Source organism: Ochlerotatus camptorhynchus, unplaced genomic scaffold, assembly GCF_037179485.1.
Source record: "Ochlerotatus camptorhynchus isolate MF236.1 unplaced genomic scaffold, CSIRO-AGI_Acam_v1.1 ptg000577l, whole genome shotgun sequence".
NCBI classification, from domain to species: Eukaryota; Metazoa; Arthropoda; class Insecta; order Diptera; family Culicidae; genus Ochlerotatus; species Ochlerotatus camptorhynchus.
This window is the reverse complement of record NW_027041058.1, coordinates 3,744,352-3,760,669: the sequence shown is the minus strand read 5'-3', so window position 1 is coordinate 3,760,669 and position 16,318 is coordinate 3,744,352. Positions and strand designations below refer to the sequence as shown.

The 16,318-nt window shown below is 40.2% G+C and overlaps 1 protein-coding gene across 1 annotated transcript in view; it reads left to right on the top strand.

Annotated features, from left to right (window-relative positions):
• The first annotated feature begins 14,613 nt into the window (after nucleotides 1–14,613).
• kermit (PDZ domain-containing protein GIPC-like protein kermit) overlaps nucleotides 14,614–16,318 on the top strand; it is a 71,909-nt gene continuing 70,204 nt past the window's right edge. The window contains exon 1 of the mRNA XM_065236956.1: nucleotides 14,614–16,280. Within this exon, the coding sequence (XP_065093028.1) occupies nucleotides 15,948–16,280 (333 nt within the window). The 5' untranslated portion in view covers nucleotides 14,614–15,947. The remainder of the gene's footprint in view (nucleotides 16,281–16,318) is intronic.

Genomic DNA, 16,318 nt, shown 5'->3' with positions numbered 1-16,318 from the left:
TGGCACTAAACAAAGGTAGGATAGAAATTGAACGCAACGATGGAATGGGTAAATGAGTTCAAGTGAGGAGTGTAGCAGTGCAGTCGATGATCGTGGGTTCGTTGCTTGCAAATTAATTTGTTCAGAAAACATGGTGGAAAGTGTGATTGAAAGTCTTTTGTTATTATTAATATTGCGCTACTTATTCAGAAATGTTGTAAAATATGCTTAGAAGATGTAAAGAAGAATTTGACATCCCAACGGATGTTCATTGGATTTCGCTTTGGAGCAGCTTGCTAAACATACACCCCCCAAGAACGCTGAATTGGCGTCCTAGATATCCCTGACAAACATTGGTAGCTCTAAGGAGTAGCAAGAGGTGGCTCCCTTATTGTTGATATTTTTTCCTTAATTTCGTTTTCCGTTGATCTTGTTTTCCATACTGAGTACCAATGCTACCGACGCCAGGAAGGCAGCTCCCAGTCCCACACCTGGACCCTACCTATCGAACCATCAACTCATGGACCGGGACCGAATGAAGGCGTGATCAGAGATGTTATGCCTCAGAAAATCCCGGCGGCGCCAGCTGGGATTGAACCCAGACCTTTTGGGGTGAGAGGCAATCACGCTTACTACACCACCGGTGTCACTTTATTGTTGGTAGTTGAGACCTGGGTCTGGCAGAGACGTAATGGATTTTGAACCATTTTGAACTGTCAAAATCGATCATTTTTTTTACTGTCGCAAGAAGGAAAAAATGAAAAGTTTTGCGTTTAACGGCGCCAGTGGTGTAGTGGTAAGCGTGATTACCTCTCACCTCAGCAGGCCTGGGTTCAATCCCAATCGGCGCTGCTGAAACGTTTTGCGGCATAACATCTCTGATCACGCCTTCCTTCGGAAGGGAAGTAAAGCCGTTGGTCCCCGGTTCATGAGTTGATGGGTCGATAGGTAGGGTCTAGGTGTGGAAGCTGCCTTCCTGGCACGTCGGTAGGATTGGTGCTCAGCACGGAAAACAAGATCGACGGAAAAAACAAACCAAAGGAAAAAAAAAAAAAAGTTTTGCGTTTCTAAGGAAAACCCAATTGATAATTTTTTTACACATTACTTCACTTCTAGATCCAGGTTAACAAACTATTTACTACACACAACAAGGTTGACAAGCATCTATCGATTACAACAGGGTTTTTTTTTTTTTTTTTTTGAAGAGAGCTTGGGACGATGGCTACATTCAATTATCCCTAAGGTGTCGAAGTTTGCATGGTTCAAAGGGTTGGACTTGAGTCGAGACTTCATACGCGTGATGTCTCGTCTCACGTCCAATCACTATTGTCTAAACGCTCACTTGTTCCGTGTGGGGTTGGGAGACAGCAATGATCTTGTTTTCTATATGTTTTAACCTTGCATGGAAACAAGTTTGGTAAATCAAGTAACACAAATTAAAATTAACATAGGGGCAATTAGGGAAACTCCTAGGTAAAAAGCTGTTTCGCTTACCCAACCTATTTCGAATTAAACTTTACCGAAGACAGCCAACCTCTACCTATTTGAACTATTTTTATCCACCAATTGTAGTACTAATTAATCCAAGAAACTTCACTGAATACGTCAACCCAATTGGATGCAATCCCAGAGCGTTATTATTTTTTCCTGCTAGATTTAATTCCTGGCCCACTGTGGTCGGGACAGTGGCCGTTAAAACGTAACTACGGCCTTAAAAACGCCTAAATTTATGTCCCTATTAACAAGACATAATAAATAATAAGGACTAAGATATGTTCCTTTGATTACTGAAAAATCCTGTTCCCTTAGTTTGAAGTAGCCAGGACTATTAATCGGTGTTAGATCTTACAGCCCGTAACATACCAGAAAAAGGTGATCTACCCACGTTACGGGGCTAGTTTTGAGTGTTACTGTGGGGGGTAAAAAGTTGAAATCTACCTATTTGAACCATTTTCAAATATTCCTAAAAATTTCAAACATTCAATATAATACGTCTATTGAGTAGCCCTTGGTTAAATCATCGAAAAATTGATAAAAACATATTTTGCGAAACTTGTCGTCGTCGTCGGTGCCGGGTTTGAATGGTTACAACAACTCGAGTAACGGTGTGATGTAATGTAAGGGGCTCAGTGGCCTTAGAGCCATGCTTGGCATGCACAGTTGTACACACCAACTGCTCATTTGTTAATAACTTTTCACTCAGTTGTTGAAATTTTGTTTTCTTCAAGGTAATTGATAGATTAGGAACATAGTTAACTGTAGACATGCAAAGAGTAGGTCAATCTTATCATTCGAATCAACACTAATCAATTTAATACTTAAATTCCGAGATGTGTAGTGAGCATTTCTCACCTCATTTTTACAACGCAAAATCAAATACAGTTTACTACTAGCATTAAAATCTACTTTTTTTACATATCTATAACAAGCTTACACTCTATTCTATCTACTGCTTCAAAAAGAACTATGTTCCGTCAGCTGTGTGCAAAGTTATTAGCAAATGAGCAGTTCGTGACCAAAACTGACCCATCCACATTCAATCGTCAATCGTTTTGTTTGTTAATATGACTACATGGTAATAACAGCAACTCGATGATTAATAAGGAGCTCCTTCGCGTTATATGGTCGTTAGGACATCAATTCAGCTTATCGTTTCCTAAAACGAACCCTAATGCAAACCCAACCGTGTTACCCAATATCCCAGTGGCAGTGCAGACTGTAGTAGATACAGTTAGTGTGGAATAGAAATGAGTAGAATCAAGTGAGCGTGAAGTGTGATAGATCGTATGTAAACGGAATCTGATTGGTTCTGGAATTTTGATACAGCTAGAGGTACAAATATGAGGTACCTAAGCTCGTTGACGGCATTCAAGAACGACCTGACCGCCATCACCCGTACTAGCTCCCGATTCATCGTTGGGGGCGACCTGAACGCCCGCCATGAAGCTTGGAGGAACTACCAGAGGAACCGGAACGGATGTCTATTGTTCGACCACGCACAACATGGTCTGTACACTGTGCAATTTCCGGACGAACCAACTTTCATCTCTCCGGCGGGAAATCCCTCCACGCTGGACTTTTTCCTGTCAAACATCGGACTATCCAAGCCGGAGGCGCACAACGATCTCAGCTCCGACCACCAACCGGTGGTGACTGAAGTCGGTGTCAATGTGGTTCCTGCTAGAAGCTGCCTGCGTAAAGACTACCACCATGTCAACTGGGTGCAGTACGGACGAATGGTGGACAGCAACATCGATGAAAATCCACTACTCAACACCGTAGATGACATCGACCGGACGTTGCAAGGGCTCCAACAGGCCATATCCATGGCTGACGAGGCATACGTTAGACAAGTTCCTGTGAGGGGTAAGTTTGTTGCTATTGATTCCCACACCCAATTACTGATTCGGTTGAGAAATGTTCGTAGACGCCAGTTTCAGAGGACTGGAGATCTGGGCAAAAAACGTGAAATGGCCGATCTGAATAGGCAGATTGCTTCCAGAATGGACTCACTCCGAAATGAAAGTTTCGGGCGTGTTGTCCAGAATCTGGATGACCGCTCCAGACCATTCTGGAAGGTAGCCAAGGTCCTGAAAAATCATCCCAAACCCGTTCCACCTCTCAAAGTCGAAAATGATGACGATCGGCTTTTAATTACCCCACAGGAGAAAGCAAATGCGATCGGCGAGCATGTCGCTTCGTCGCATTTGCTTGGCTCGACTATCCAAAGTCCGCTCGATGATCAGGTTGCGCAATGCGTTCAAAACCTAGATACCTCCCCTTGTGTCGTGCCTCCGGTGGATATGATTACAGTACAACAAATTTGCTCAGCGCTGAAATGCACCAAGAACATGAAGGCTCCCGGGTTTGACGGTATATTCAACTTGATCTTGAAGAGACTCAGCATGAAAGTGCAGTCTCTTCTAACCGCTATCTTCAACAGATGTTTGGAACTAAACTACTTTCCAAGCATCTGGAAAGTAGCAAAAATCATACCGATCCGCAAACCCGGTAAGGATCCAACATTGTCTTCAAGCTACAGACCAATCAGCCTCCTTTCAGCGCTGAGCAAATTGTTCGAGAAACTCATTCTCAATCGTTTGCTCAAGTTTGTCGAGGAAAGCAACATTCTTCTTCCGGAACAGTTCGGGTTCCGTAAGGGGCATTCCACCAATCATCAGCTAGTGCGGGTGATGAATAACATCCGAAGTAACAAAGCTGTATCCAAGTCCACAGCCATGGCCTTGTTAGACGTTGAAAAGGCGTTTGACAATGTTTGGCATGATGGACTTGTGTACAAGCTTTGTAACTTCAACTTTCCTTTACATCTTATTAAAATCACCCGTAACTACCTCCAGCAAAGGTCGTTTAAGGTATCGTTGAATGGTTGTCTCTCAGACACGTTTTCGATCCCAGCAGGAGTCCCGCAAGGCAGTCTGCTGGGCCACTTGCTTTACAGCATCTACACTTCCGACATTCCTCCCTTGGGTAACGGTTGCGTGTTATTTCTGTTCGCAGATGATACTGCTATAACCGTCAAGGGAAGGATGCCTCGTGAAATAACAAACAAGCTTCAACGATGCCTTGACGCCTTTGCTGATTATGCCACCACGTGGAAAATCAAAATCAATGCTTCCAAAACCCAAACAATAATGTTCCTCCATCGGCAATCTCCCAAACTAAAACCAGCTCCCTCTTGTACTGTAATCATGGATGGCACAAGGGTTGAGTGGTCCGCCGAAGTAACCTATCTCGGGATGTTGTTTGACGAAAAGCTCCTATTCCGCTCGCATGTGGAGAAAACCGTAGTCAAGTGTTCCGCCTTGGTTAGGAGTCTGTATCCGCTGATTTGCCGCAGATCCCGCCTCTCAAGGGTGAACAAACTGGCCGTCTACAAACAAATCATAGCACCTGCGATCCTCTACGCAACTCCGGTGTGGGAATCATGTGCACAAACTCACAGGAACAAAATCCAGGTCGCTCAGAATAGAGTGCTGAGGATGGTTCTTGATCGTCCTTTCGACACTAGAATAACAAATTTACATGAAGAGGCAGGCATTGCCAAAATAGATTCCAAAATTAACTAAATTAAGACTCAATTTGCACAAAAATGTAATTTATCAGAACATGCTTTGATAAGCAATTTGTATATAGTAGGTTAGGTGTATATAGTAGTTGTAGTTGTAAATAGTAGTTATAAGTAGTTTTCTTTTTCAATTTAAAACAAACCAATCCCACCAAGGTGGTCATTCTCTAAAACAGGCCTGATAGGACTAGGAACTGTAATTAATAAATAAAATGTCAAATGTACTAAAGTTGAAAAGTCGCATCTGTGTCACTTGAAAATTCATACATGTAAACCACACAAACACAAGAAATAAAGATCATTTAAAGTCAAAAAAAGTTCTTATGACGGACTGTGGAGAGAGCAGACGACCAGCAAAGGACCCCCAGCAGGAGGGATAACGGCACTAGCGGACCAACAGAGGTAGCAGCAGATTCGAGGAACCGTGACTGAGGCTGGAAACCTCGGTCCAGTTACTACATCGGGCCACCAGCTGAGCGGTAGATGCGTGGAACCGTAAACGAGGCTGGAAACATCGGTCCAGTCGCGACAATGGCGCAACTTGGTAAGTGAGAACCATCCTCTTTCTTGCGAGGATGCTACTGGCGCTCCCTGAGAGGGCAGTTGAAATTCCCTCGAGAGGGTAGATGAAATTCCTCCGAAAAGGTAGAAGACATTCCTCCGAGAAGGTTAAAGAAATTCCTCCGGGAAGCCAGAAGACATTCCTCCGAGAGGGTAGAAGAAATTCCCTCGAGAGGGTTGATAAATTGCCCCCGATCTTCAATTACGCAGAGTAGGAAAGGGGAAGAATGTATATATGGTTATATGGTCGTTAGGACATCAATTCAGCTTATCGTTTCCCAAAACGAACCCTGATGCAAACCCAACCCTGTTACCCAATATCCCAGTGGAAGTGCAGAGTGTAGTAGATACAGTTAGTGTGGAAGAGAAATGAGTAGAATCGAGTGAGTGTAAAGCGTGATAGACCGTATGTAAACGGAATCTGATTGGTTCTGGAATTTTGATACAGCTAGAGGTACAAATATAAGGTACCTAAGCTCGTTGACAGCATCATCGGTGCTGGGGTTCCACAAGGAAGCATCCTAGGCTCCAATCTATTCAACCTATTCACCTCCGATATGCCGGCTCTCCCTGATGGTGGATCGTTGTCTCCTCTATTCGCAGATGACACATCCATCGTCTACAAGGTTAGGGTCATCGGAGCTCTGACTGCCAAACTTCAGAGAGGCCTGGACGTCCTGTCTGAATATTTCAACAGCTGTAAGATACGTATCAACGCGGCAAAGACCAAGATCAACATATTCCCACACTCTAAATCTCCCAGACTTGTTCCGTCGGTGAATAATAAGATCTGCCTGAACGGCACAGTGGTGAAATGGTCGAAAGAGGTTGTCTACCTCGGCTTAACACTAGACAGCAAGCTGATTTTCAGAGAGCACGTTGACAAAACCAAAATCCAGTGTAACATCTTGATAAGATCACTGTATCTATCCATCATCAACAGGAGGTCTATCCTATCCTTTACAAAAAAAATCCTCCTTCGCCTAATAGAATACGGGATGCCAATCTGGGAGAGTTGCGTCAAATGCCATCACCTTAAACTCCAAAGGATCCAGAACAAGATCCTTAGGATGGTCCCCCGCGGACTAGAAATTCAAAGATCCACCTGGCTGGAATTCAGACGTTAGAAGAACGGAGAGTATTCATCCTGGAAAGGATCAGAGACACCTGTCTAAGATCAAATCATCAGATCATACATGGTCTAGCACGTTAAGTTAAGTTATGCTCGTAGTTAGGTAGGTTGTCACTTTTTTCTATTCAAACAAAATGCACCCCCAAAGGGGTATTCTGTAAACTAGTTGAAAACGCAAATATTAAATTAGAATATTAAATTAAACGAATATGATGAGCCAGGTAGGCTAATCAATTATTTCAATGTACTATCATAATCAACAGAAATAAACATAATTTTACTACTTCTACTCGTTGACGGCATTCTTATGACGGACTGTGGATAGAGCGGACGGCCAGCAAAGGTCCACCAGCAGAAGGGATAGCGGCACTAGCGGACCAACAGAGGTAGCAGAAGATTCGTGCTCGGCTTCCATCAAAGCGAGTGTCACGTCAACACATTCGTACCCCTTCCTTTTTTAACCTGTGTTCGGACGCGGCCAGCGCAGGTATTGCCTAGTTTGAGATCACCAGTTTTTACACATTGAGGATGATTGCTAGTCCCAAGCATCGTCTATTGGTTCTCTGTGTAATTACAGCTGGTCTGGCAATAACAGAGTAGTAACCGTGGGTGGTCAATCATGCTCATGCTCATCCTCATACTCATGTTTACAGGAAATAAACGCACTCTCAATCACAGACGTTCTTATTGATTGTCGAATAGGATCTTCGAACCCAATCAAGTTTCTACTAGACTCGGGGTCAGATGTGAATTGGAGACAATGGGAAACTTCAATTCCGCGCAGGCCTTGCTAAACTGGAACCGATCAAACTATCGGCCAGTTTCAACCTGCAATCCTACACGTTACGCAAACCTTTATCAGTGAAGTGTGGTTTTAGAGCGGAAATCGAAGTAGTTGAGTACGTCAAGCCATTGATCACCGCTGAGTTTTTAGTTGTTGCCGATGGACGCCGTTCTCTTCTTGGTCAATCCACGGAAAGCGACTTGAGACTATTGAAAGTTGGCGCAACCACCAGAAACCAAAGTGTTCCCAAATGTACCGGGTGTACAGTAAAATTTAGTGTCGACGAGTCTGTATCACCAGTAAAGAACGCTTACTACAGCGTGCCGGCAGCTTACAGGGATAGTGCACGAGCAAGACTGCAGGACATGAATCGAGGAATTATTGAACGTGGTTAACATGCGGGCAAAGCAAGCAATCAAGCGAAAGTACTTTCGTTTGCCATTGGTGGACGAGATGAAAACCAATGGGGCATGGGGCGAAGTTCTTCTCTAAACTAGACTTGATAAACGCGTTCTACCACTTGGAATTACACGAAGATTCGAGAGATGTAACCACCTTTTTTTCTGAGAACGGTATGTACAGGTTGACAATTGGCGTAGCTAGACAATTTATTCTGAGGGGGCCTAGGGGGGCCTGTTGCATTTGTTTTTATTTTGCTCAACTACGATTGAATAAAAACTAGCGAAGATGTTATTCAATCGAATTGCGTCAAGGCAACTTTTTGTTGGGTGTGACCAACAATATGACATTGAGCCTCGCTATTATTTTAATGGTGAAACATTAAATTTGATTACATTTATTTCATAACAACGATTAGGGGAGCCTTAAAAACTTACTGATTTTGAACAAGCAATGATCGTTTGTTCATGCTTTTTGTAATGAAATCATATAGCGTCCGTATATCATAGTTTCATTCATAGCATCTCAAACTTAAGAAAATTATCAGAGTTATTTAATTCCATGAATTTTGTTATCAGGTTTTTCAGCTTTTGAATAATTCATTATCAGTTAAATCTCAGACATAGGAACCAACATTAAATTCTAAGAGTTTGAATTTTGTAATTTTATAACGTTGTGGCCATGTTTCAAGTAAAGTGCTCGCATAATAAATTTGATACATTTAGGACTTAGGACAATGTTCAAGATATATGTCGATGCACAATTCTTAACATTCTGAATATAAAAATAAAAATAGTTTTGAGATTCCACACACATATGATTGAATGATTTTGTAACTAAAAAAAATATATATCTGATACAAATTGTAAGCATAAATTCTTCAAATATAAATGATAATAAAAGCCAACGCAATTAGATCAATTATCATAATTCTAAAACTAAGATAAAATTGAGACCCTTCCTAGACAGTAATTGCATAAAAATTCTAATACATAAATATTAAAAACAAATGAAATAATTTTTATAATTATTATATGTTTAACCTAATCAAAAGTTTCATAAAAACTCCAAAAAATAAATAAGCCTGAAAAAAAAGTCCTTGAAATTTTGTTCGAAATAAATTTTAGGTATTAAAAAAAAAGGTGTTGATATCATAGGGTTCGACAAGCTTTGAATCTCCTGGACTTCAAAATTAATAATTCAAGATCTTGGGAAATTTACCTAGATTCTAAAACTTACAGCATTTTTCGAGAGAAAAATTCTTAGAGATAAGAAAAAAAAAATTCAATGTAAAAATTTCGAAAAATCTTGAAATTTGGTAGGACAGGATATAATTTAATTTATTTATTTATTTATTTGTCGTCAATCAGTGTAGACCGTTTTACAATTGTTGTCTTAAGTGCTATTTTTACAATTTTGTCTTTGTTTATATTTTTATAATATGTCTTAAGAACAAGTTAAAACATTACTTCTAGTTGACGTTATGTGACGAATTAAAATATTGCTTTAATTTGGTTTTTTGTCATTGTAAAGTCAATGTTATCGCAGTGCTTATTATATGTATCCATCATTTGGTTCAAGGGTCCAAATTTGGCATAATTCGTACGATGACGATTTGTAGCAAATATATTTCTATTTCGTAAATGCCTAGATGGTGTATATAAATTTAAGGATGACAATAGTTCTATTGAATCAATTCGATGTGATACGATATCGTTTACGAAAGAAATCATAGCAAATTCACGACGCTTTTTTAATGTTTGGATATTTATGAGCATACACCGAGCTGTGTAAGATGGCAGAGGAAATACAGTCCAACCTAACTTGCGGAGTGCATACAATAGAAACTGCTTTTGAACGGACTCTATTCTTTCTTCGTTTGTGATTGAAAAAGGTGACCAAACTATGCTGCAATATTCTAATATCGATCTTACATAAGCAATGTACAATGTTTTAATCGTATACGGATCGTGAAAGTTATAGCAGAAACGTTTTATGAAGAAACCAAGCATGTTGTTAGCTCTGTTAATAATTGTGTTATAATGATCGGTGAAAGTAAGTTTTGAGTCCAAAATAACACCTAGATCCCTGACTCTATCACACTTTTCTACGATCTGGTTTCCTAAAGTGACTGTTATATCGGGTAGCTTTTGTTTTCTACTAATGGTAATGGAGTTACATTTTTTTATATTTAATTGTAGCAGGCTTTTTTGACACCAAGTATGGAATATTTGAATTTCCTCTTTGAATGTGATGATGTCTTTGGCATCTTTTATTTCCAAAAAAAGTTTAATGTCGTCAGCATATATTAAAACTTTCAATTTCTTAATAATGAAAGATATGTCATTGACGAAGAGAATAAATAAAAGTGGTCCTAAATGGGAGCCTTGAGGAACTCCTGAAGTGACGTTAACGGGATTTGATATCTTTCCTTTGTATTTTACTATTTGATGACGGTCAGTTAAATATGATTCAAGCCACTTGAGGAGTGCGTAATGAATTCCCATTTTTTGAAGTTTAAAAAGAAGGGTATGTCATTTCGATCAAACGCTTTGCTGAAATCTGTATACAACACTTCTACATGGTTTCCGTTATCCATTGCATTCAAGGAATAATTAATTAATTCGAGCAAATTCGTAGTTGTTCGACCTTTAAAGAAGCCCATAGTAGTTATTTTGTTTTTAAATTGAAGAAAGAGTTTTTCATTTACAATCGCCTCGAAAAGTTTTGGAATGCAAGAGATAATAGCTATACCACGATAATTACGTATGTCGGATTTTTTACCCGATTTAAAGATAGGCACTAAAAACTAGTTTTTCCATATTTTAGGGAAGTTTCCGGATTCCAGTGACATATTGAAAATCCAAAATAAGGGAGCAGTAAGTTCAATTGCTAAAGTTTTCATAAAAACTGGCGGAACACCGTCAGGGCCAGGACCTTTAGATGCATCTAAATTGTTTAAACCCTTTAAGATATCATGAACCTTGATTTGACTTACGCTGATGTCACTTGAAAATTCTGGATATGATTCAAAATATTCACGATCACGGTCTTCTTCTGAAAACGTAGTATATATTTCTTGGAAGAAATTTGCAAACAAATTGCATATATCATCCGAGTTCTCACCTATCCTATCGTACAAATGCATCTTTGAGGGAAAATTATCAGATTTTAATTTGGTTTTCACATAATTGAAGAAGTTTCTAGGACAACATTTTATTTCAAGTTCAGTTTTTAAATTATACTCCTCAAATGCCATATTCACGGCCAAATTTAACTGATCGCAAATGTCTACACACTTAATCTGGCTCGGTAAAATCTTCCAGAGCCGATCACCTCGGCATTTACTTTTGCTAATATCTCTGCAAAATATTTGTTTGTTAGCTGATATTTCAGCAAATAGTTATTTGTTAGCTGAGTCTCGGCAATTGTTTTACTGAATCTTAGCAAAATAATTTGCAGAACTACTCGGCTGTTGGAATCTCGGCGAAAAAATTTAAGTGTGTAAATAGTATGCCAAAGTTTCTTCACTATTATATTTTTTATAAAATTTGTGCGCTTTTTGCTTTCGATTTTTTAAATTTTTCAGTTCCCTGTTGTACCAAACTGGATGTTTTGCATGACTCTGACGTCTTCTTCTTTTATTTGGCACTTCTTCAAGTATTATTTCAAACAACACGTTGTAGAATACGTCAACTGCACATTCAACATTTCCTGCAGTTCTTAATATTGCTTGCCAATCGACAATGTTCAATCTATTTCTAATGTTATCATAATTTGCTGAATTGTAATCAAAGATTTCATCAAATTCGCAGTCGTTGGTTCTTTCATTTATGTGAACGAATAGAGAATATTCTATTGCTGTGTGAAACATTTCATTTCTCCATATGGGACTTAACGATTCAGTCACACAGAAATCTTCATAAGTATTTGTTAATAAAAGGTCTAAATAACAATTTTGTTGATTTTTCACATGGTTAATTTGATTGAGTCCTAAATTTGCAATTTTGTCAAAAATGAAATGGAGTGTTTCATTTTCCCCAACGACTGGAAGTAAGATGCTTTCATTGTTCATATCAGAAATAAAGTCAACATTGCGTTGGTTAAAGTCCCCATATATATGGACTTTTACTTCAGGGGGTAAACTAGACAAAATTTCTTCCGCTTTTCCAAAAAACTTATCATACGTGTCCTTATGAGCATTGTTTGGAGGAAAGTATACCGAAGCAAAGACATGTGTTTCGTCTGCTACTTGCGCTTTTACCCATACATGTTCGAATTCTTTAAATTTAGTAGCCATAATAATTTCTGAATTCAATTGGGTCGAAATCGCTATTAATACTCCACCTCCAGACCATTTAAAATTGCGGTCGTCTCTATAAACGTTATAATTGTTACCAAAAACTTCTTCACTTCTCACACTATCATCCCAACTTGTTTCATTAGCCATTATGACAGAGTAAGTAGAACTTAATATATTTTTGTTAATTTCATTCATTTTACCGGCGCTTCTCATGTGGTTAACATTTTGGCAATATACTAAAATTTCTGTACTGGTCTGAAGATTAGGTGAAGAAGTTGATGGTAACCTGTCATTCATAAAACTATTATCAAAATTATTTACCCCTGATCCATGTTCCGAATTTGTTTCGTTCTGCAAAGTGTCGTGATCTTCGTTATTTTCTTCCTCTATGGAGTGTGTCAGTTTTGTAGAAAAAACGAGTGCCTCTCCTTGATGTAGAGAAGTCGTCAAGTCCTGGATAATGTCGGGGTCTGCCGGATCATTGTTTTATCAGGTTTTTAAGATACCAGATTTTGAATGTCTTTAGCATTAGATTCAATTAGCTGGAAAACTTTTGAATACTTTCTGAGCAATTTACAGTCTTGAAATAATATTTAAACAGTTGGAGAACCTCCGAACTTGATCAACTTGAAGTCTTAGAAAAATATCAAGAGAACTTTACTAATATCTTCGTCTTTATGCAGATCTTTTGAATATTTCCTGCTTTCTAGGAAGGATATCTCGAAGAATATCCTGTGACTTATACAACGTTTCCTAATCATCTACAAAACTCCCTTAAGTTTTACAAAATTTCCTCAACTTCTACGAAGTACCCTGAATTTATTCCAAACTCCATATTTTCTTTGCATCTCTCGTAATTCTACGAAGATGTTTTGGAAAGACACCTATTATATACAAATATTCTTGAGCACCTGGAAAGTTACTTGAGATTTAACGAGGTTCCCATAACCTCCAAGAAGTTCATGGAGCTTTCTTGAAGTAAGATCTCTGACAAACTGCAACGAAGTTCCCTAAACTGGAGTGAGGATCCCTGAAGTTGTTAGAAGTTTATGGAACTATAGATCTTCTACAAAATTCCCTAAACTTTTTCAAAATATTTGACGATTTGACGATACCAAGACCAACAACTGAAAAGGCCTCAACTTCATTTTGTAAACAAACCTTGGAAGGTCATTTTCTCGCGAACCGAAACCTACATTCGAAAACCTTAAACACAATCGGGTAGAGGAGAATTTCCCCTGTTCGTTTTGTTGGTTTGAGTTGGCGGACTTCGGTTCGCGAGAAAATGGCCTTACAAGGTTTGTTTACAAAATGGAGTTGAGGCCTTTTGAATTGTTGATCTTGATACGATACTTCTACACACCTATGGTCCTCCCTTCAATGGCGAAGTTTATAAGCAATATTGTACTGAGCGTGGCATAAACGTTATCTTTTCCACTGCATTGCGCCGCCAACAGAATGGATTAGCCGAATGTTGTATAAAGCTAATCAACAAAACGATAACAGCTGCAGCTTCAAGGGGAACGGATTATGTAGAAAAACTAAACGTTGCGGTTCAAGCGTACAACGCAGCTGCTCATTTTGTTATGAAAGAACCAGAAGAAGTTTTGATGGGACGAAAGATAAGACGAGGACTTCCTCTATTACGTCGCGGGAAGGTAACATTTGATGACGAACTTCTGGGCACCAGAGACCGGGAATCCAAGATAAAATCTAAGAAACTAGAAAATAATAAACTCGTGCGAAAGCAGAATCTCGGTTTGATCCTCAGAGATACACTGTGAGGGGAGAACGGAACGGAATGCTGATTCTGATCAGCGAGACTGGACAAGTAAGATGGATTGTGTGTCGCAGAGCGTGTTGGGTGATTCGTCGGTTCCAGAAGCCACACGACAATAAATTTAGAGTGTAATTCCCATACCTATAAACTACAAAGGGTCAGTAGAGTATGTGTTCGCATCGAAACACACTCAAATTTTGGGAGAATGATCAGGACCTGATTAAGAATCGATTGAGCTTGGTGGAGCAAATCCGAAATTTCGAACCACCCTACTACCTATATTGTTCTCTCTCGATCGTCAATCACATTTATGCTCGCACTATAAATCAGTCACAGCCAGCAAACCAAGTAGACACAGTAGGTAGATCTAGAAAGTGAGAGAACGCATGGTGGAAAGTGCGCGGCTACTTCGCGAAGCGAATGGGTGGGAACACTAGAAAAGAGATAATAAGAGTGAACGGAAAGGAGAATAAAAGAGAACAAAAGTTGAGGTGATCTGCGAGAGTGAGAGCGAGCCCACAAGTTTGTAATAAGCGAGCGACAAGCGCTTATTTTTTCCAGCTTTTTAGTAGCAAACATAACGGTCCCAAGCACCGAGCTGCTCAGAAGTGGCTTTTGGAGTCTACCTATACCATATACAATTTCAAGTTTCAGCAGTTTTCTTCTCGGAAAACTTTCTCGCCTCGTTCGTTTGTGTGGTGGAGAGCTCTCCGTGGTCGTCGTCGTCGTCGTCGCCGCGGTTTAGTCGGAGAAAGAGCTCTCGAACTCGCTCTCGTGTATTCTCATTTCGGTGTGTTTTTCTTTATTATTGCTTGGAGTTCAAGTCCAAGATCTGTAAGCGCGGATCGGTGGTTCAACAGCAGCAGCAGCCAGTGACCAACTTGTGGAGCATCCAGTCAGTGCGGAATTCATTGAACTTTCTCACTTCCCTCGATTCACCGTGTGTGTGCATACGTTCCTACCTAGCAACCTACCAGCCAGCAGAAGGAGCTGGAAGGCGTGAGTGGGGTGGCCAATAGCGCGCAGTGTGTTCCCGTTGTTCGGGGAATTGAAATTGTAATTGATTTTATCTGCCTCGTAATATCTCTACAAAGTCATAGGTTGCACGCGGAGTTTTTTTTCTTCTTCAGGATTTGGTAAAATATGCGTGCTGTACATTGTGTGTGACCCTAATTTTTTATTTCGAATGCAAACCTGCCGCAGCACATTGTGCAGTGATTGTAACTTTCTTTTTTTTTTAGTGAGATATCAATATCCGAGTGTGCCGTGAATTGGTGATGGGTGTTTCGATCTAGATCTTGTACAGAAGATGTGACGTTTGTTTTCTAAATTGTTTGATTTCCGTATTGTTTCGATTCTCTCTTATCAAATTCAAGTGTAAATAGATTTTCAGTAAGTCACACTATTTTGATACACGACTCTCTTAGTTGATGGTGTGTTTATACGGGGTTCTGTTATCAGCGTGTGTGGAGTGTGTTGGTGAAAGATAAAAATACAAGCTCGCAGTTATCAGCTCGTTTCCACCGTTGTTCTGGAAGAAGAAGGCCTTCGATCCAAGGAGAGGCCAACTCGGTTGTAGAGTGAGCTTGCCAAGTAAACGATGAGGTGTTCGGTATCGTTATCTGGTTGAAATTTTCGGATCGAGTGCGAGTGCATTAATTTTTACCGTTTTCCATCGGAGGAAAAGTAAAGCAAAGGAGAATAAACCCACCCGAAAAAAAATCATCATCCAATCCGTAGTGTGTGCTTCTGTGTGTGGGGTACTGACATAGGCCATCATCTGGAAGAAGACCAAACCAAATAGAGATTTCTTTGGATTAATTTGAAATTTTTACCGATTCCTCTCCGGATCCTCTTTCTCGGATTCGCCGATTTCTTGTTTCCCGATCGTCGAAGGCGCGTGTGCGACCCATCCGAACCCAAATGCCTTTGTTCAACAAGAAGAGTGCAAAAATCTCCAACCCATCCCCTCCCATGACGAAAGACCCCCATCAACTTAGCAGTCACCAGCACCATTTCTACGAGAACAACAATAGCTACAACAGCAACGGCAAGAATCTGGCAGGCAGCACGATGCCCACGGCGCCCCACATCGACGATCTGAACGGCAGCCACGAGAGCAACGTGACCAAGCCGCAGCTCGTGTTCAACTGCCAGCTGGCCCACGGCAGTCCGACCGGGTTCATCACCGGATTTGCCAGCGTCAAGGAGCTGTACCAGAAGATCGCCGAATGCTACGACTTCGCGATGGATGAGGTAAGTGGAGAAAATGTCTTATCTTTCGATGTGTGAGC